The sequence below is a fragment of the Salvelinus alpinus genome, chromosome 11 (assembly GCF_045679555.1).
Source record: "Salvelinus alpinus chromosome 11, SLU_Salpinus.1, whole genome shotgun sequence".
Lineage (NCBI taxonomy): Eukaryota > Metazoa > Chordata > Actinopteri > Salmoniformes > Salmonidae > Salvelinus > Salvelinus alpinus.
In genome coordinates this window covers 57,150,708-57,171,839 of record NC_092096.1, presented here as the reverse complement: position 1 = coordinate 57,171,839, position 21,132 = coordinate 57,150,708, and the positions used below count along the sequence as shown (strand labels likewise).

At 43.1% G+C, this 21,132-nt stretch overlaps 2 protein-coding genes and 1 long non-coding RNA gene across 5 annotated transcripts; 2 read left to right on the top strand and 1 right to left on the bottom strand.

Moving 5' to 3' along the window:
• The first annotated feature begins 497 nt into the window (after positions 1-497).
• LOC139534539 (uncharacterized) lies at positions 498-3,839 on the top strand. 3 transcript variants are annotated; one of them, XR_011666966.1, is made up of 5 exons: positions 498-1,000; positions 1,112-1,158; positions 1,254-1,390; positions 1,491-1,563; positions 1,983-3,839. It is a non-coding gene; the product is annotated as an uncharacterized lncRNA (long non-coding RNA). The 3 variants fall into 3 exon arrangements; XR_011666965.1 differs by having other exon boundaries at positions 1,491-1,853; XR_011666964.1 differs by having other exon boundaries at positions 1,491-3,839.
• A 124-nt stretch (positions 3,840-3,963) lies between these two features.
• On the bottom strand, positions 3,964-7,945 carry LOC139534538 (olfactory receptor 4E1-like). The gene is made up of 2 exons (XM_071333742.1): positions 6,864-7,945; positions 3,964-6,440 (listed from the first exon to the last, which is right to left on the bottom strand). Exons 1-2 carry the CDS (start codon positions 7,787-7,789, stop codon positions 6,380-6,382), a joined length of 987 nt encoding a protein of 328 aa, XP_071189843.1. The 5' UTR covers positions 7,790-7,945; the 3' UTR covers positions 3,964-6,379.
• Positions 7,946-9,890: 1,945 nt separating this feature from the next.
• Positions 9,891-20,489, top strand: LOC139534537 (cornifelin homolog A-like). Its single transcript, XM_071333741.1, has 4 exons — positions 9,891-10,302; positions 10,967-11,065; positions 19,384-19,535; positions 19,995-20,489. Exons 2-4 carry the CDS (start codon positions 10,969-10,971, stop codon positions 20,133-20,135), a joined length of 390 nt encoding a protein of 129 aa, XP_071189842.1. The 5' UTR covers positions 9,891-10,302; positions 10,967-10,968; the 3' UTR covers positions 20,136-20,489.
• Positions 20,490-21,132: the final 643 nt, after the last annotated feature.

Here is a 21,132-nt window from a genome sequence, read left to right as displayed (position 1 = left end):
ACTGTACTGTTGACCATTAATCAGGAATACAGCAGCTCAGTTTAGTATTAGTAGAATATAAACTGGGTGGTTCGACCCTGAATGCTGATTGGCTGACAGCCGTGGTATATCAGACCATATCACTAAACATGTATTTTTATTACTCTAATGTTGCTGGTAAACGGTTTCTAATAACATCGTACATCTGGCCAGTGTGAACACGAAGCCAATAGACACTACAGTATGTACCACTCAGTCTATTTTCAGAGCAGTGATAAATCCTCTTCTGCTTCCTCTCAGCTCACTGTGTCTTCTCAGAGTGATACTGTCAGCGACAAAAACATACTCATTGCAAGCGGAGGCTCTGTTGCATCATATTGTTGGTTCTACATCCAACTGGCCAAACCATTCACTGTTCATGGGATAGTTCAGAAAATAAATAAAGATGTCTAGGTTGTTAAATTGAGCTTCACGCAGTAAGAATATTAGTAGTCAGTCTTAGCTTAGATTCAACCTCCTTATCAACTTGAAATGTTGACATGTTTTGTTGTTTTGTGTGTGTGTTCGTGTGTGTGTGTGTGTGTGTGTGTTTGCTTGAGCACAGAATCTTCTGGATCTTCAAGGGAACTAGTGGCATCCTCTGGCGATTCATGGCTCTCAACAGTTTCCGGCTAACAGAGAGAGTCAAAGGTTACTAAGTAGAATACCAGGAAGCAAAGATTTAATGAAACATATTTGTCAGAATGTAAAGTCCCCTACTGTACTGTGAGCTGTGTGGACTGTATCAGGTGCAGTAACCTGCTTTGATATTATTTTCTGTTCTCTTCCTTTCTGACTTGAACTCTCTGTACATACCATTTATAGCATCACTCTTAAGATGTGAATCTAGCTATACAAATTGAACACAAATTGTGTGTGTACAGAATGCTGATATCCAGCCAAAACGCCTACAGAAGACTCTGAAAAAGCCACTGGGCAACGCTGGGGTGCTGGCTGGAGAACTCACCAAGCAGGCCAAGAGGTTGGTCACACACACACACACACACACACACTTAACGAACACACACTTTACGAACATCATGCATTGTTCCTCCATCCTTCTCTCTCCCTGTCTCTACGTGTCGGAAGGCAGATTGGGGCACAGGGCTGACACTACAGGGAACCCATAGTGGAGAACTGGTGAGTATATTAGTGTGTTTGTGCCTGACTGTACGTGTTCCTCAGTTTGCTGTTAATATTTTTTTGTTCTGTCTGTATTCTGTGGACGGTTCAAGCCAGTGAGCAGTTGGGAGCCCTTGTTGAGGTGCTGCTCCTCAAACACGGCAGGACGATCCTAGTTGAGTGAATAAGAGTGCCGTCCACGTGACTGGATGGGTGCTGCTATGACAGTGGATTGGATGTTGATACTGTGGTATGTAAGCCACTGCAGTGGTGAACATGGTTGTTGTGTGATTGTGTCAATCAGAAGGGTGTTTGATTGTAAAGACTCTGTTTGTTTGTCGTTGGTACAGATGCGTAGTTTGTGCTGAAGAGACTTGCTGACAATGCCATTGACCTGTACGCCATGGTGGTCGTCCTGTTTCGGTATAAAGTAGTACACTGCTACACACATACTCAATCTCTGTCTCTGTACCTCACACGTTCATCATCACACTGTGTGTGTGTTTGGTGGACTTTGGTTTGACCCAACCCCTCTGATTCAGAGACATTTATGTGGAAGACACATTTTGATTGAATGCATTCAGTTGTGCAACTGACTAGGTATCGCCTTTCCTTCTTTCCTTTCCCAGGGTGTCATGTTCCCTGAGTCAGGGCTATCCCTCTGCCCAGCATGAGAATATGTTGTGTGAGAACTGGTATTTTGAGATGTGCAGGTGCAATGTTCTGTCTGATTATAGATAAAGACAAGTACTCCTCTTGCCTTCTCTGCTTCTCAACGTGCTCATTTAACATTCTCCTCTTCTTCTTTTCACTCTCTCTCCTTTCTCTCCTCCCCTCGTCAGGCCCGTGAGAGGATTATGCAGAACATCAAGACTCTGAGCTCCCGCAATGCCGAGCAGATCTTCAAGAACCTGAGGGCCATCTCTACAGTCGTGGTGGAAAACGGAGGAGCGGTCTCCCCTCCGGCTCTGGGCTTCTAAATGCCCCCTCTCATCCCTGCTCTTAGCTCTCCCTCCTCTCTTTATTGCCTCTCCCTCCCTCTTTCCATCTCCCCTTTCCTCTCTCTCTTTGACTACAGCCACACTCTGTTTCTCTTACATTCCGACCTCCACCTCTGACCTCCTTCTCGAAACTTTCACCTCTGCTCTGTGCATTCTATATCAGTTATATCATCCTCCATATAGTGCCAAGGGACTGAATATGACACCCGATTCCATCCTGAGAAATGTATACTTGTTTTTATTAATTGGCCAGAGCAATGACAGTACTGTCAATGTGTCTCGAATCTGTAATCCAATGCTGGAACTTGAGGTTGGAGCTCTTAAATGCACCATGAATGTTAAAGCTCATATGTACGTAATGTCAACACGATCGTTCTATGATATATATATGATTGTTCAGCTTAATGTAACACTGCAAGCAAGATGATCTGTTTATCAAATGCTCCGTCCGCATCGCCAGTAAGCTGAATGTGTTAAATTATGTTTATATAATTATTTAAGTCAATGAGACGCAGAGACTTTAAGCATTCCTCCCATAGCCGTTCTATGGATAATTTCAAAGGAAGGCTATTTTGTTTAGATACATTGATGTATTGAAAGCTGGGCTTCTATGTGTATCTTCATACCTTTTTGTGTGATTGGTTAGTCCTGCTTAGTTTCAGTCCATATTAATTCATACGGTACATGCAACAACTTAACCCGTTAGGTTATAAAATCTTTGCCTTGGAAACAAATCGCAAAATGCTGTGCAGTACCTCTTTGTGACTTTATATCGAGAAAGTTCTACACGTTAGCTAGAAATTCAAATGACTTTCATAATAACTTAAACAGGAAATGTTTTCTGTAGAGTAAATGTGCTGGTAAAGTAATTCCTTCACATCTACCATTACTATAACCAAAGTGCAGCCGTTTCCTCAGCTAAAATTAATATTAGCTCAATAAACTGTAATAGGGTCTAATCTACCAAAATGACTTCAATTTACATCGAGATATTATGGACATTTTGCTACATAGTTTCTGATGCCCTCGCAGGATTCTTACATGGCTCTTATTTGCCCCGTTCTGCCCCCAGAATGTCTGCTAGCCTTACAGTGCCCATTTCAATGCTGTTTTTTACATATTTTGATTGCAAGGAACAACAATATTTAGTATTGTTGTCAGGTACGTACTACATACATATTAAGTGAAGATAATAGTTTTAACTGAGTCATTGGAGAATTGTCAGGTCTTTTTGAAACCACACACACACATTTGGCCAGTGCCTGTTCTCATAGCAGTCACATGATGGTAGACGCCTCTGTAATGTTCAAGGTTCGGAAGGAAATCTCTGTCTTCTGTCTGTCTGCACCAGAATGTAGCATTGGAACATTTCTGCAAACTGAGCTGTCCTGCTAGCTTATTGTCTCTAAGCTTGGCCAGTGCACTGCACCACGTGGCAAAGGAGGTATTGTGATGTGTTGACAAAATAAATACAATGTCTAACTGAAGTATAGTCACTTGAACTGCCCTTTAAAAGTTGTTTGTTTGATAAATGTTACCCTTTGTTATTTATTATATGTTTCCCCACATGTGAAACGGAAAAGAGGGCGGCCATGAAACACCTGGGGGCGAGAGCTAGAAGAAGACAACAAAAGATCCAGCATGGGGTGGAACGAATTGGAGAAGGCTGCCCAGAACAGAGTGCAGAACCGTGCGATTCGTCTATGCCTTATGTCACCTGGTGGTACCCCAAGTATTCATAACAGTATAATTCTGTTAGTTTGAGAGAAAGGCCAGGTACACTAACACTTAACCTAAACAAAAAAACATGTTGAGACAAGTCTTCATTAAAAGCAATTTATAGTCCAGGACTAAAACCTTTTGTAATGTGGGTCTGAGCAGGGAAACCCCTCCAGTCCACTCATCTGAACCTTAATCGTAGTTTCACTTCATCAACATCCTCGTTTACCGAACCTAACCAGGCAATTACAGGAATGAGTTGTGGTGTATGAAGACTGATAATGTGTCGATGTCAAACATTGTCCCCTGCTTCATTCTCTGTGAATGTGCACTACGAATCATAGTTTGGTTGTTTTTTCATGTAGGCTATCTGCTGCACCAGTAATGAGGAACTCTTGCGGTTTGCCGTTGAGAATTTCCCCTTGTCTGAGTGTACAGTGAGCACCAAGTCTGACAAACTGAAGTGAAGCGAGCTCAACCACAGAGCTGCTACTGCTCCAGATCACATGCTGTTCACAGTATTAACTCTTGTATTACTGAAAATCTGTCACGGGTCCATATGGTGGTGATGGACAATAATGTTCAATCTGGCTCCTGCTTGAATTAATTGGAGTCTTTTAATTTCAAGTAGTATGTATTGTCTTGACTTTGTCTCACAAATAAAGTAATTGCTGCTTCAATTATCATTAAGGAATCAACTTTTGCATAGTAGGCTAAATTGCACAATGCTCATGCAGTCAATTCTGGTGTCTTCTGGGGGATTTGTACTAGCGGAGTAGGCGCAGGGAAGCCACACCCACCCAATGAGATTGCGCAAAAATGCTCTTTACTTGTCTGTTTTCCAAACAAGACATTATTTGTCTTTTTACCTAAACGTGCAAACACCATACGATAAAATTCATAGCAAGCAGTGCACTGGGTTAGTCAGATTTGATGAAATATAACAACAGATTCACTGGAATGACATTCACTCTCACGGGATGGGTTGCCAAAAAGAACTAACTGAAAGCCACACCCCCAATAAGCCACGAAAATGATTGCATTGAGGCATAATGTCACTGTGCTTCTATGGCTATATATACACCATGTCACGATCTATTTCATTTGTTCATTTAGCACACCAGACAGCTCATAATCCAGTGCCTTTAATACAATCAACACACCTATTTTTTTTTTTTTGCTTCAATTAGCTTTAAAAATGCTAAATTTTCTCTCAGCCTCATGGCAAAATGTGTAGAATAGAATGAAATGAGCTATAAAACTATACATTTTCCTCTATTGTAGGAAAAATATATACACTACTGTTCAAAGGTTTGGGGTCACTTAGAAATGTCCTTGTATTTGAAAGAAAAGCAAATTTTTTGTCCATTAAAATAACATCAAATTCATCAGAAATAAAGTGTAGACATTGTTAATGTTAATGACATTGTAAATGACTATTGTAGCTGGAAATGGCAGATTTGTTATGGAATATCTACATAGGAGTACAGAGGCCCATTATCAGCAACCATCACTCCTGTGTTCCAATGGCACGTTGTGTTAGCTAACTATGTTGTGTTAGCTAGCAACACAACGCTGTGTATTACTCCCTTCACAGAACAGCGCAAACTGTCTCTAACAAGAATAGAAAGAGGATTGAGAGGCCCCGGTGCACAACTGAGCAACAGGACAAGTACATTAGAGTGTCTAGTTTGAGAAACAGATGCCTCACAAGTCCTCAACTGGCAGCTTCATTAAATAGTACCCACAAAACACCAGTCTCAAAGTCAACAGTGAAGAGGCGACTCCGGGATGCTGGCCTTCTAGGCAGAGTTCCTCTGTCCAGTGTCTGTGTTCTTTTGCCCATCTTAATCTTTTCTTCTTATTGGCCAGTCTGAGATATGTCTTTTTCTTTGCAACTCTGCCTAGGCCAGCATCTCAGAGTCACCACTTCGCTGTTGACGTTGAGACTGGTGTTTTGCAGGTTATTTTAATGGACATAAAAATGTGCTTTTCTTTCAAAAACAAGGACATTTCTAAGTGACCCCACACTTTTGAACGGTAGTGTATATTTTTGGCCCACCCATCAACAAATCTCTGGCTGTGCCACTGTTTTGTACTGTATATTTTCGGTCAAATTAGTCAAATCCTCGTTGGACTCTTCTCTGACACTGTACAGTTAACATAATACAGGTCTGGGGCCGGTATGTTCACAGTGATACCCATTCCTATAAAGTCACTACATCCTGGGTAGAACAGAAGCACTTTCACAGCTTTGTGCAGATGCTGGATATTCAAGTACTGTATGAATGAATCAACAAAAGAGGGTGAATCCACACTGTATGGATATACAATATGCTCCCAAATGTGTTGTGATGTCTAGTTGCTACACCCTCCATTCCACCAGCGTCTCCATGGCATTCGGGTGGCAGTATCAGTCTGGTACAAAACGTCTTTAGCCCAGCCTATGGAGCACTGGAGACATACTGATGGGTCTGTTACAGGAGTAGTTGAGTTAGTAGTGAGGGCTCCCTCTTCCCTTATACTGGTGTCTGTGGAGGCTCCAGTGAGATGAGTGTCTGGGATGTCAATGTTCTTTCCCTGTGGAAAATAAGCCAAACATGCATCTGAGTAAAACAAGATGTCTCCGAAGCCATGTGATGTTTGTCAGAGACATTATTGTTTCATTTTTTTCAACTATGGTAAGAATAGCTTTGTCTGTAGTCTCACATCCCACATTTTCCAAAACTGAAGTACAAAAAGGGGAAGCAGGAAACACAGCAAATGATAGCTATCAACTTTCTTAACTTTGTCAGAGAATATACAGTATAAAATCATAAGGTTTTGTGAATAATCCGTACTGTTTCTGGTTGGTCTACACAAGTGAGTATTTAGTCATGCCTATTGTCTTTCAGTATTCATCCATTCATCATTCTCCAAGTCACTGGGCTCGACAAATGAGTGTGCATAAAGTGAGTAACACATTTTGGCATTTATCTTAACCACAAATATTTCAACACATACCGTGGCTGTGGATGCAGACGAGGCGTCGTGGCACGCACGGTCCACTCGAGAACGCTTTTCAGTTGGCGGGAACAACAAGGGAACCGGCGATGCACCTGCTCCAAGAGTTCCTCTTTACGCAAACCGTAGACGATTGGTGCTATGCACTGCGCCAAACTAAAGAAGGCAAAGCTAACCACCGCTGACAGTTCTTTGGTCCCCGGCTGAAGGTGTTCTTGTTTCTGGATAACTATTAGCACAAAGTTGGGGAGGATGTACACAGCGAGTTGAGTAAAGTGCAGGGCGATGGTCTTGCATCCGACACTATTGCGTCGATTTATCACTCCCAACCTTCGCCCCTCAAACAGTATCCTTACATAACTGTACAGAATCAGTATCGTACACACAGATATCAGCAAGATTTTTTTCACTTCACCTTTCTTCAACTGTTCCCGTCCACATTCCCCATTTGGACCAGTGGCGTCCAGCTCCGTCTTGGGGAGCAGAGTGAGGGGAATAACCAGCGCGAGCCCCCACGTCAGTAGTCCAACTAACCAGGGCCAATGCCAGACAGAACTGTACTTCATAGGGTGACAGACAGCAAAATAACGGTCCAGCGCCATAGCAGTGAGAGTCAGGAGTATATTGGACGCGCTGGTGATTAGGACAGTTACCATGGCCACACAGATGGATGCCACCAGCCTGGCGCCGAGGTAAATCTGGAGGTAGAAAACAGAGCACATGCCAAAGTACACCAGAGCTGACATCAACAGGTGAAAAACTAACACAAAGCGCGCATGGCCCCGAAGTCGCTCCTCGCGCACTATAGTCCAGTTAATGACGATGTTGAAGAACGCCAATATTATGAAGGAGACGGTCGACGCACAAACCCGTACATAGGTGTAGTCCTTTACGCCCGTCTCTCCAGTCCCGTTTGGTATCGACATTATCCCTCTTTTGGTGCTGTATTTTGGGTATTGGATTTTTTCATCGTGGCCTCTTTCTTCTCATAGTTTCTAACACGTGTAAAAATTGAGTGATCATCTCATCAATCTGAGTACGTCCAAGACATTCAATGCAATGGTCTAGTCTGAGTGAGAGAATTCTCTCTCTTTCTCACCCCCCCCCCCCCCCGTCCTCTTTCTCTGTCTGGCTGTTTGTCTAACACAAAGTGAGCGAGTGTGCACAGTGCCTAATGGCCACATTTCAATATAGTACTTTTCCCATCTTCAACTGGAGACTATGCTTTTGGGTATCTAAATAACCAAAACTCATGCTAAACAATAACATTTCTCCATCAACATGTGCTGCTCTGATACAGGATAGGACTTTTACTCGGAGGGGTACAGGCCCTGTATGTTACCACATACATAATTTACTTTATCAATAAACATAACAAATATTCCAATACAATAAATTCGATACAATCACTTTTTAAATTCAATTCAAATTAGGATTAACAGGGGAAGAACATGTGTGACGTTAAGTGGCGTGCAAGGCTCTTTTAAGCACGATCCTAAAACAGTTGGGACGTTGCCATCTAGTGCAGTTTTAGCAGAATTACGACCACATATTAGACAGTGCATTCGGAAAGTATTCAGACCCCTTGACTTTTTGCACATTTTGTTACATTATAGCGTTATTCTAAAATGGATTCAAAAAATATTTTCTAATTGTCCCCACTACACACTATACCCCATAACGAAAAAAACGAAAACAGTTTAAAAAACTGAAATAAGTATTCAGACCCTTTTCTTTGAGACTCGAAATTGAGCTCAGGTACATCCTGTTTTCATTGATGATCCTTGAGATGTTTCTACAACTTGAATGGAGTCCACCTGTGGTAAATTAAATTGATTGGACATTATTTGGAAGGGCACACACCTGCTACATAAGGTCCCACAGTTGACAGTGCATGTCAGAGCAAAAACCAAGCCAGGTCGAAGGAATTGTCCGTAGAGCTCCGAGACAGGATTGTGTCGAGGCACAGATGTGGGGAAGGGTACCAAAAAAATGTCTGCAGCATTGAAGGTTCCCAAGAACACAATAGACTCCATAATTCTTGAATTGAATGCACTCTACATTGATAAATGGCTACGACAAGTTGTCATCTATCGACAGATATATGTAGTATATAATTGAGATTTGTCTGTCAGAAGAGCGCAAACGGTCCCAGTTCCATTGATTGATATACAATTTTGATGTGACTGATTAATTTGCGCACCCTATTGATTACAGTAGAACAAGCTAATCAATTCCAGGCTTGAGTGACCATTTGGTAAATATTGGTGCGTGTGTATTTTATAAGGTACTAATTTAGAAAAATACAAGTAATCAGAACACAAGTGTGACGTGTGTGTAGCGAGTAACTGTTATGTATTGGTCTTCAAAATATCAAGGACTTATTGCAGGATATTGATTATGAATGTGGATACCTGAAAGCGGTATTTTGATACATAACCAACAATAAAATAAAAAATCAGGAAGCAGCAACACTATCATTTTCAATGTATGTTTTATGACTATAAATTGTACTTTTACCATACTTTTTCAACATGATTTTACTTTATCAGGTCAAATGAACCCAAAAACGTGCTATGATTTATTGATTTTGAAAATATTACTCGTGAAAATATGTTTGTCCTGACTATAAAGAGGAGGACCCTAACAATTATAATATGAGTATGTATTATATCCAAATACTATCGTCCTGATATCCACCAAAATGTCACTGGACACACAATAATTAAAGTACTCCGAAAGGTTTTTTGCTACAATATGGTGGATTTAGGCAGAGACAAAAGTGTAACCTATGCCAACTTTTATAATAGGAACCGATTTTCCAGCTTTCCGCTGTCACGTTCCTGACCTATTTCTGTTAGTTTGTTGTAAGTGTTAGTTGGTCAGGACGTGAGTTTGGGTGGGCATTCTATGTTGTCTGTTTCTATGTTGGTTTAGGGTTGCCTGGTATGGCTCTTAATTAGAGGCAGGTGTTTGGCGTTCCTCTAATTAAGAGTCATATTTAGGTAGGTTGTTTCACAGTGTTCGTTGTGGGTGGTTGTCTCCTGTGTCAGTGTTTGTCGCACCATATGGGACTGTTCGGTTTGTTTTGTTCATCGTCATTTATGTGTAGGCTATTTTCCCTGTTCGTGCGTTTTCGTGTTTATGTGAGTTCGTCGTCCAGGTCTGTCTACACCGTTTGTTGTTTTGTTAGTTTATAGTGGAGTTCGTGTTTTCGTGTTTTGTTTAATAAATTATGTGTTCACAACCCGCTGCGCTTTGGTTCCATCACTACTCCTCCTTTTCGGTTGAAGAGGAGGAGGACCACCGTTACATCCGCAATGACCTTATAGATGTGATCATCGGTTCTTTGGAATAGCCTGCTGCACACAGTTGTTCACTCTGCTGCAACCAGTGTCCACCCTTTCTCTACTCAAGCTGTAGTTGAATACCAAGAAAGGTAAGACTACAAATTCCGTAAATGTATATTAATGTATTAAAGAGTACGTTCTTTCATATTGCATGACTTATTAACGGCTTTTTGTTTAAATCGAATGAGATGAGTTTATACTTTTCCCATTAGAAACCGGAACTATTGGATTAGAGATGGATATAAACTTTAACAGTTATTTAGAAAATAAGTGTTCCTGGTTGGTTGCATTTTATTTACAAAACATTCAAGATTCGACAAGATAAGCGATATAAATGAAGAAGCACGTTGTTTTTCAACAGTTTTTATTTTTCGTATGAATGTATTATTCAATATGAATGTTCGACATTATTTGATACAGGCACAGCCTGTTTGCAGCAACAACAAAACATTTTTGGAAATGCTAAACATGTATTTTATATAAATACATTACTATAAACATTATTTAAGTTAGAAATTATTATTGTTCAAGATAGTAGTTAACCATTTAACATGCAAATGTATAATATCTAACTACATCCTTTCATGCATTTAAACGCCCTTATCAGCCCAGTACATCTCTCTCCCCACTAAATGTAAGCTCTTCTCTTCCTCCCCTCCCTTCCTTCCTTCCTTTCTCCCGCTCCCCTGTCTTACTTCCCTCTCTCTCTCTTCTTTCCTCATTCCCTACCTCCTTGGGTGTGGTGTGGTGTAGCCATGGCTGTCCAGCAGCAGATCACCACTGTAACCACCACCCAGAGCTCAGGGCAATGGAGCACAGGACTGTTTGACTGCTGCTCTGACATGGGCACATGTAAGTCACATCGAGTCACTTCCATAATATGCTCATCTCCAAACCCAGAACCAAATCTAGATGTATGTTTTATTTTGAAATGTATATTTCTATTATTATTATTTGTTCGATTAATTCAGAGTAGGCCTACACATTCATTATACAGTTCAATTGAAAAAAGAAAACTGCAGGCCTACCCGGGGAGGGGTCTGAGCTGTGTTTTCCTGTGTGAATCTAACATTTACTGGAAGGGCCATGGGGGGGGGGGGGGGGTGGAGGGTCAAGGAGAACCCGATTGGAGAATTACAAAGCCAGAGCTAAGGGGTCGACGTCATCAGGAACCATGGAGACCAAGGGGGGCTGCGCTCCAGGAATGTCAATAAAAGGGAGACAGACACCAGATAACGAATGTACAGCGTTACAGGGAGTGTTGACAATTTAGGAAAAACTCCATAGAAAGGCCAAAACCTAGGAAGAAACCTAGAGCGGAACCAGGCTATGAGGGGTGGCCAGTCCTCTTCTGGCTGTGCCGGGTGGAGATTATAACAGAACATGGCCAAGATGTTCAAATGTTCATAAATGACCAGCATGGTCAAATAATAATAATCACAGTAGTTGTCGAGGGTGCAACAAGTCAGTACCTCAGGAGTAAATGTCAGTTGGCTTTTCATAGCCAATCATTGAGAGTATCTATACCGCTCCTGCTGTCTCTAGAGAGTTGAAAACAGCAGGTCTGGGACAGGTAGCACGTCCGGTGAACAGGTCAGGGTTCCATAGCCGCAGGCAGAACAGTTGAAACTGGAGCAGCAGCACGGCCAGGTGGACTGGGGACAGCAAGGAGTCATCATGCCAGCTAGTCCTGAAGCATGGTCCTAGGGCTCAGGTCCTCCGAGAGAGAGAAAGAAAGAGAGAATTAGAGAGCATACTTAAGTTCACACAGGACACCGGATAAGACAGGAGAAATACTCCAGATATAACAGACTGACCCTAGCCCCCCGACACAAACTACTGCAGCATAAATACTGGATGCTGAGACAGGAGGGGTCAGGAGACACTGTGGCCCCACCCGATGATACCCCCGGACAGGGCCAAACAGGCAGGATATAACCCCACCCACTTTGCCAAAGCACGGCCCCCACACCACTAGAGGGATATCTTCAACCACCAACTTACCATCCTGAGACAAGGCCGAGTATATCCCACAAAGATCTCCGCCACGGCACAACCCAAGGGGGGGCGCAAACCTACCTCTAGCAACTTACCCTGAAAATTAGTTGGCAACACTGGTTACAGGGAGGGATAGAGTTTGTTTCATTATGACATTTTACATGAACATCACTGCCCGCCCGCTCATTAAACGGGATACGGCAGCAGATTGACGAGGTCATGTTAACAAACATATCCTAAAAACAGGACAAGTAGAAGTCAAATGGACGATATGGAATGGACAATCACAACTGTTGTCCAGGAGTTTCACCCCATTGTCACCCCATTGATCAGTGGTTTCAAGTTTGTATCTGTCCATTTTTGACAAGCTGATCATAGCAAAACATAATACTCCTGCATTTCCCGCTGTGTAAATACATTGCAAATAGGCTCCTGCTAAAGTTGTGTAGCTGATATTCAGAGCTTAAATGACCAAATTGATTAGTCACTGGAATCAGGACTAATAAAGCCAACGCAATGGCACGTTTTACAAACTGTGGGCCTACGTGACCACGAGCTGATGTCTTAGGGACATATTTTTGTTGGTCCTGTCTGGATGTTGTTTTTGGGGTTTTACAAACGGTAGACTTACCACATAGATGGGAATTCATACAATTCAATTTCAGGCAACACCGTAGGCTACATCTTTTTTTATGCAGTTCCTGGACCGGCCTTGATTTCCACATCCATGGACATTGGTTTTTGGTCCGATCTGGACCAGCCTTGATTTGGCCTAAACATAGACGTCTATAAATGACTTATTTTCACCTTTCATTCAGAACCTAAATTGGACCTAACTTCAACGTCTGGAAAATACAGTTGAAGTCGGAAGTTTACATACACCTTAGCCAAATACATTTAAACTCAGTTTTTCACAATTCCTGACATTTAATCCTAATAAAAATTCCCTGTCTTAGGTCAGTTAGGATCACCACTTTATTTTAAGAATGTGAAATGTCAGAATAATAGTAGAGAGAATGATTTATTTCAGCTTCTATTTCTTTCATCACATTCCCGGTGGGTCAGAAGTTTACATACACTCAATTGGTATTTGGTAGCATTGCTTTTAAATTGTTTAACTTGGGTCAAACGTTTCGGGTAGCCTTCCACAAGCTCCCCACAATAAGTTGTGTGAATTTTGGCCCATTCCTCCTGACAGAGCTGGTGTAACTGAGTCAGGTTTGTAGGCCTTCTTGCTCGCACACGCTTTTTCAGTTCTGCTCACATTTTCTATAGGATTGAGGTCAGGGCTTTGCAGAGGTGGGACCAAGTCATTGTTTTACAAGTCACAAGTAAGTCTTAGCACTCAAGTCCCAAGTCAAGACTGGCAAGTCCGAGTCAACTCTCAAATCAAGACCATCAAGTCAAGTCTCAAGTCTTTAACTTTGAGTTTCGAGTCCTAAACAAGTCATAATGTGCTCTTCACCAAATGTAATACCATTTCATTTTTTTAACAAGAGTAATAGTATATTACATGTACGCAAATCATGAATGCTTTAAAAATATCTATATATTTATTACTTTCCAAATAAACGTTATATTTCCATGGAATGACATGGGTAGCCATGAGAAAGAACCCCCCCCCCCCCCCCCCCAATAGTGATCGACTATCGAGGATCGCTATGGGGTGCAATCGGGTGATGTAGGCTTGTACACAGGGATATCCTTGTCTCAGTATGTAAAATGTAATAAAATGTATGCACTCTACTATAAGTCACTCTGGATAAGAGCGTCTGCTAAATGACTAAAATGTAAAAATGTAATCCGTTAAATGAAGAGTTGATGCACTGCGCACTTTTTTTAATAGCATAATTTTTTATATTTGGGCTTGGGGAGGTTATCAAGTCAGGTCGAGTCATAAGGCTCAAGTCCAAGTCCAAGTCACGAGTCATTGGTGTTAAAGTCAAGTTGAGTTGCAAGTCATCATATTTGTGACTTGAGTCTGACTCGAGTCCAAGTCATGTGACTTGAGTCCACACCTCTGGGGCTTTGTGATGGCCACTCCAATACCTTGACTTTGTTGTCCTTCTGCCATTTTTCCACAACTTTGTAAGTAAGCTTGGGGTCATTGTCCATTTGGAAGACCCATTTGCAACCAAGCTTCAAAATGTTTAACTTGAAAAAGTTTTTTTTTTTTTTACTTTATACTGAAGTATATTTTAGCAATTACATCTAAACTCAGCAAAAGAAGAAACGTCCTGTCACTGTCAACTGCGTTTATTTTCAGCAAACTTAACATGTGTAAATATTTGTATGAACATAACAAGATTCATCAACTGAGACATAAACTGAACAAGTTCCACAGACATGTACCTAACAGAAATGGAATAATGTGTCCCTGAACAAAGGGGGGATCAAAATCAAAAGTAACAGTCAGTATCTGGTGTGGCCACCAGCTGCATTAAGTACTGCAGTGCATCTCTTCCTCATGGACTGCACCAGATTTGCCAGTTCTTGCTGTGAGATGTTACCCCACTCTTCCACCAAGGCACCTGCAAGTTCCCGGACATTTCTGGGGGGAATGGCCCTAGCCCTCACCCTCCAATCCAACAGGTCCCAGACGTGCTCAATGGGATTGAGATTCGGGCTCTTCGCTGGCCACGGCAGAACACTGACATGACAGGAAATCACGCACAGAACGAGTAGTATGGCTGGTGGCATTGTCATGCTGGAGGGTCATGTCAGGATGAGCCTGCAGAAAGGGTACCGCATGAGGGAGGAGGATGTCTTCCCTGTAACGCACAGCGTTGAGATTGCCTGCAATGACAGCAAGCTTAGTCCGATGATGCTGTGACACACCGCCCCAGACCATGACGGACCCTCCACCTTCAAATCGATCCTGCTCCAGAGTACAGGCCTCGGTGTAACGCTCATTCCTTCGACGATAAACGCGAATCCGAGCATCACCCCTGGTGAGACAAAACCGCGACTTGTCAGTGAAGAGCACTGTTTGCCAGTCCTGTCTGGTCCAGCAACGGTGGGTTTGTGCCCATAGGCGACGTTGTTACCGGTGAGGTCTGGTGAGGACCTGCCTTACAACAGGCCTACAAGCCCTCAGTCCAGCCTCTCTCAGCCTATTGCGGACAGTCTGAGCACTGATGGAGGGATTGTGCATTCCTGGTGTAACTCAGGCAGTTGTCATTGCCATCCTGTACCTGTCCCGCAGGTGTGATGTTCGGATGTACCGATCCTGTGCAGGTGTTGTTATACGTGGTCTGCCACTGCGAGGATGATCAGCTGTCCGTCCTGTCTCCCTGTAGTGCTGTCTTAGGCGTCTCACAGTACAGACATTGCAATGTATTGCCCTGGCCACATCTGCAGTCCTCATGCCTCCTTGCAGCATGCCTAAGGCACGTTCACGCACGTTCTTCTGGTGTTTTTCAGAGTCAGTAGAAAGGACTCTTTAGTGTCCTACGTTTTCATAACGGTGACCTTAATTTCCTACCGTCTGTAAGCTGTTAGTGTCTTAACGACCGTTCCACAGGTGCATGTTCATACATTTTTGCATGGGAAAGCATGGGAAACAGTGTTTAAACCCTTTACAATGAAGATCTGTGAAGTTATTTGGATTTTTACAAATTATCTTTGAAAGACAGGGTCCTGAAAAAGGGATGTTTCTTTTTTTGCTGAGTTTGCTTTTGATAATTAAGTATATTTAAAACCAAATCGGTTTTTTTTACTGGGTGACTCACTTTTACTTGAATCATTTTCTATTTAGGTATCTTTACTTCACAAGTATGATTTTTAAAAACTTTTCCCACCACTGTTCGGTTGATGGTTGATGGTTTTCCGTTATTGATCTGTAGTTGTTGAGAGCTCTCTAGAGAGCTGGAGAGTGAAGAAAAGAGGGAGAGTTGAGATCTGACTCACTCTGTCTCAACCATACCCAGCACTTAGTGGGGGTATGGTTGGGACTGATGGGACTGAGGGAAAGAGGGAGAGGCTAAGTGGGAGGAAGTGGGAGAAACGAGAGAAGGAATTGAGATGAGGTAATATATACAGTTGATGTCGGAAGTTTAAATACACCTTAGCCAAATACATTTCAACTCAGTTTTTCACAATTCCTGACATTTAATCCTAGTACAAATTCCCTGTCTTAGGTTAGTTAGGATCACCACTTTATTTTAAGAATATGAAATTGGGTAGAGAATAATAGTAGAGAGAATGATTTATTTCAGCTTTTATTTCTTTCATCCATCACATTCTCAGTGGGTCTTTAACGTTCTTCGTCGGGCGAAAGAGAGGAGGACCAAAATGCTGCGTGATGATTATTCATTTTAATAGAATACTTTAAACAACAAACAAAAACAATAAACCAACAAAATGAACGAAGACGAAACAGTCCCGTAACGTGAACACAGAAACACAGTAACAGGAACATATAAAGCAAACTATGGTCAGGGCGTGACAGTAGCCCCCCCCGACCCCCCCCCCCCCCCCCCAAGGGGACTGAGGGGCGCCTCTGGACTGAGGGGCGCCTCTGGCGGCTCAGGACAGCCGAGGCGCACTGTAGGCCTGGTGCGTGGTGCCGGAACTGGTGGTACCGGGCTGGGAACACGCACCTCAGGGCGAGTGCGGGGAGGAGGAACAGGGCATACTGGACCCTGGAGGCGCACTGTGGGTCTTGTGGCTGGTGCTGGAACTGGAGGCCTGGTACGTGGAGGAGACACCGGATAGACCGGACCGTGGAGGCGCACTGCAGGTCTCGAGCACCGAGCCTGCCCAACCCTACCTGGCTGAATGCTCCCCGTAGCCATGCCAGTGCGGCGAGGTGGAATAGGCCGCACTGGGCTGTGCTGGCGAACCGGGGACACCGTGCATAGGGCTGGTACCATGTACCCCGGCCCGAGGAGACGCACTGGAGACCAGATGAGTAGAGCCGGCTTCATGGCACCTGGCTCGATGCCCGGCCGATACGAGGCGCTGCTATGTACCGCACCGGGCTATGCACACGTACTGGAAACACCGTGCGTATCTCCGCATAACACGGTGCCTGCCCGGACCATCTCTCTCCACGGTAAGCACGGGAAGTTGGCTCAGGTCTCCTACCTGACTTAGCCACACTCCCCGTGTGCCCCCCCCCCCCCCCCCAATACATTTTCGGGGCTGCCTCTCTGGCTTCCAGCCGCGCTTTCGTGCTGCCTCCTCATACCACCGCCTCTCGGCTTTAGCTGCCTCCAGCTCTTCACGAGGGCGGCGATATTCTCCAGCCTGTGCCCAGGGTCCCTTGCCGTCCAGAATCTCCTCCCAGGTCCAGGAGTACTGCGATTTCGGCTGCTGCTGCTGCTGCTGCTGCTGCCCGTTACCACGCTGCTTGGTCCTTTGGTGGTGGGTGATTCTGTAACGTTCTTCGTCGGGCGAAAGAGAGGAGGACCAAAATGCAGCGTGATGATTATCCATTTTAATAGAATACTTTAAACAACGAACAAAAACAATAAACCGACAAAATGAACGAAGACGAAACAGTCCTGTAACGTGAACACAGAACACAGAAACACAGTAACAGGAACATACAAAGCAAACTATGGTCAGGGCGTGACAGGGTCAGAAGTTTGTATATACTCAATTAGTATTTGGTAGCATTGCCTTCAAAATGTTTAACTTGGGTCAAACGTTTCGGGTAGCCTTCCACAAGCTCCCCACAATAAATTGGGTGACTTTTGGCCCATTCCTCCTGACAGAGCTGGTGTAGCTGAGTCAGGTTTGTAGGCCTCCTTGCTCGAACACGCTTTTTCAGTTCTGCCCACACATTTTCTATAGGATTGAGGTCAGGGCTTTGTGATGGCCACTCCAATACCTTGACTTTGTTGTCCTTATGACATTTTGCCACAACTTTGGAAGTATGCTTGGGGTCATTGTCCATTTGGAAGACCCATTTGCAACCAAGCTTTAACTTCCTGACTGATGTCTTGAAATGTTGCTTCAATATATCCAAATAATTTTCCTGCCTCATGATGCCATCTATTTTGTGAAGTGCACCAGTCCCTCCTGCAGCAAAGCACCCCCACAACATGATGCTGCCACCCCCATGCTTCACGGTTGGGATGGTGTTCTTTGGCTTGCAAGCATCCCCCTTTTTCCTCCAACCATAACGATGGTCATTATGGCCAAACAGTTCTATTTTTGTTTTATCAGATTGGAGGACATTTCTCCAAAAAGTACAATCTTTGTCCCCATGTGCAGTTGCAAACCGTAGTCTGGCTTTTTTATGGCAGTTTTGGAGCAGTGTCTTCTTCCTTGCTGAGCGGCCTTTCAGGTTTTGTCGATATAGGACTCATTTTACTGTGGATATAGATACTTTTGTACCTGTTTCCTCCAGCGTCCTCACAAGGTCCTTTGCTGTTGTTCTGAGATTGATTTGCACTTTTCGCACCAAAGTACATTAATCTCTAGGGGACAGAACGAGTCTCCATCATGATTGGGATGACGGCTGCGTGATCCCATGGTGTTTATACTGTACAGATGAACGTGGTACCTTCAGGCGTTTGGAAATTGCTCCTAAGGTGAACCAGACTTGTGGAGGTCTAAAAAAAATAAAATCTGAGGACTTGGCTGATTTCTGTTGATTTTCCCATGATATCAAGCAAAGAGGCACCGAGTTTGAAGGTGTGCCTTGAAATACATCCACAGGTACACCTCCAATTGACTCAAATGATGTCAATTAGCCTATCAGAAGCTTCTAAAGCCATGACACAATTTTCTGGAATTTTCCAAGCTGTTTAATGGCACAGTCAACTTAGTGTATGTAATCTTCTGACCCACTGGAATTGTGATACAGTGAGTTATAAGTGAAATAATCTGTCTGTAAACAATTGTTGGAAAAATAACTTGTGTCATGCACAAAGTAGATGTCCTAACCGACTTGCCAAAACTATAGTTTGTTAACAAGAAATTTGTGGAGTGTTTGAAAAACGAGTTTTAATGACTGCAACCTAAGTGTATGTAAACTTCCGACTTCAACTGCATGTGTTGAAAATGAGTTTATTTACATATCTTTTTGTATAGTTTTACCTCTATTTTCACTCGGAACAAAAGTTTGTTTCCTCACGTTGTAATCCACTGCATATGAATCATCAAGTATTACGTACTTATTACATAATACTATGATGACCTTGAATTGTGCCACCCCCCAGGTTGCTGTGCCACCTGGTGCTTCCCCTGTTTTCAGTGTCAGACGGCCTCCCACTACGGCTGGTGTGTCTGTATGCCCCTGCTGGACCCATGTGCCTTTATGGCTGTCTCCTGCTGCATGCGCTCCTCCATGAGAGAGCGCTATGGCATCCAGGTACAGTACGAGCCCTGGGAGAGGGTAGGGCGGGGTGGGTGGGTGGGATGGGTTGGGAAAGAGCGTAGATGGAGGTGGGGAAGCGGGGAGGGGAGGTGGGTGTGGACAGAGGGTGCAGGGGCAGGTGGGGGTGGTACCCACAGCACCTCTTATTTACCCTTCTGAGGGGAAATGGTGTTGGAAACTATCAGACGTTTGAGACGTTAAGAAATATCATTGGTGTGCTTGGAAATGTTGTTGTTCTTAGTGTTGTCAGTGCCTTGATTCCCCTTTAAATATAACGCTAAATATGGTATTAACTACAACCGTATCTCTCTCCTTCTTCCCTGAACTTTTCTACACGCCCTATTCTTCTCTCCACCTCTATCCTTATCCTCCTTTTAACTCTGTCCTCTTGGCATGTTCTTGTCCTCTTCTTTCATTTTCTATCCATCTTTCCTTCTTTCTTCCCCCTCTCAGGGTTCGACCTGTGTGGACGTCGGGTTGGTGTGTTGCTGCTACGTCTGTGCCTGGTGCCAGATGGCTCGTGAGGTTAAGACGCGGACCACATCAGGCATCCAGCAGGTTCACGTGGTCACCCAACAGCTTCACATGGCTTAGGACCCAGAAAAGAGAGTGGTAACTAGATGGCCAAGCAAGAAGTGCAATTTCATCAGAAATGTTGAGCAAGTGCTTTAACTTTTTGTTTCTTATCTTGTGTGACGGTTAACATAGGGCGTACTGTTTGCATTTATTGTTTGAAAAAGAATTCCATAATTCTGCTATCATGGCCGAATAGTGACGTCCAAGAAAGAGGGCCATACATATAATACCCCTCCAATCTATAGCAACCATACTGTGTGTTGAATGTACTGTATACTTCAGATGTGTCTTTTGGAGAGAAATGTTATACCATTATTAATGTCTTAATAACCATTGAATGTTCATGTCAGGCTTAAAACATTTTAAACAGCTTACCATGTTCTTGCCCTTCTTGTGCACTTCTCCTTTCTTACTAGTCCTGACTTTGCTGAAAGCTGCTCCATCGAGGAAAGGTTTGCTTAAAATGACTGCGATATGTGGTTGTCTTACCTAGCTACCTTAAGAATAATGATATGTGGTCGTCTTACCTAGCTACCTTAAGATTAATGATATGTGGTTGTCTTACCTAGCTACTTTAAGATTATTGATATGTGGTTGTCTTACCTAGCTACTTTAAGATTAATGATATGTGGTTGTCTTACCTAGCTACTTTAAGATTAATGATATGTGGTTGTCTTACCTAGCTACTTTAAGATTAATGATATGTGGTTGTCTTACCTAGCTACCTTAAGATTAATGATATGTGGTTGTCTTACCTAGCTACTTTAAGATTAATGATATGTGGTTGTCTTACCTAGCTACTTTAAGATTAATGATATGTGGTTGTCTTACCTAGCTACTTTAAGATTAATGATGTGTGGTTGTCTTACCTAGCTACCTTAAGATTAATGATATAAGGTTGTCTTACCTAGCTACTTTAAGATTAATGATATGTGGTTGTCTTACCTAGCTACCTTAAGATTAATGATGTGTGGTTGTCTTACCTAGCTACCTTAAGATTAATGATGTGTGGTTG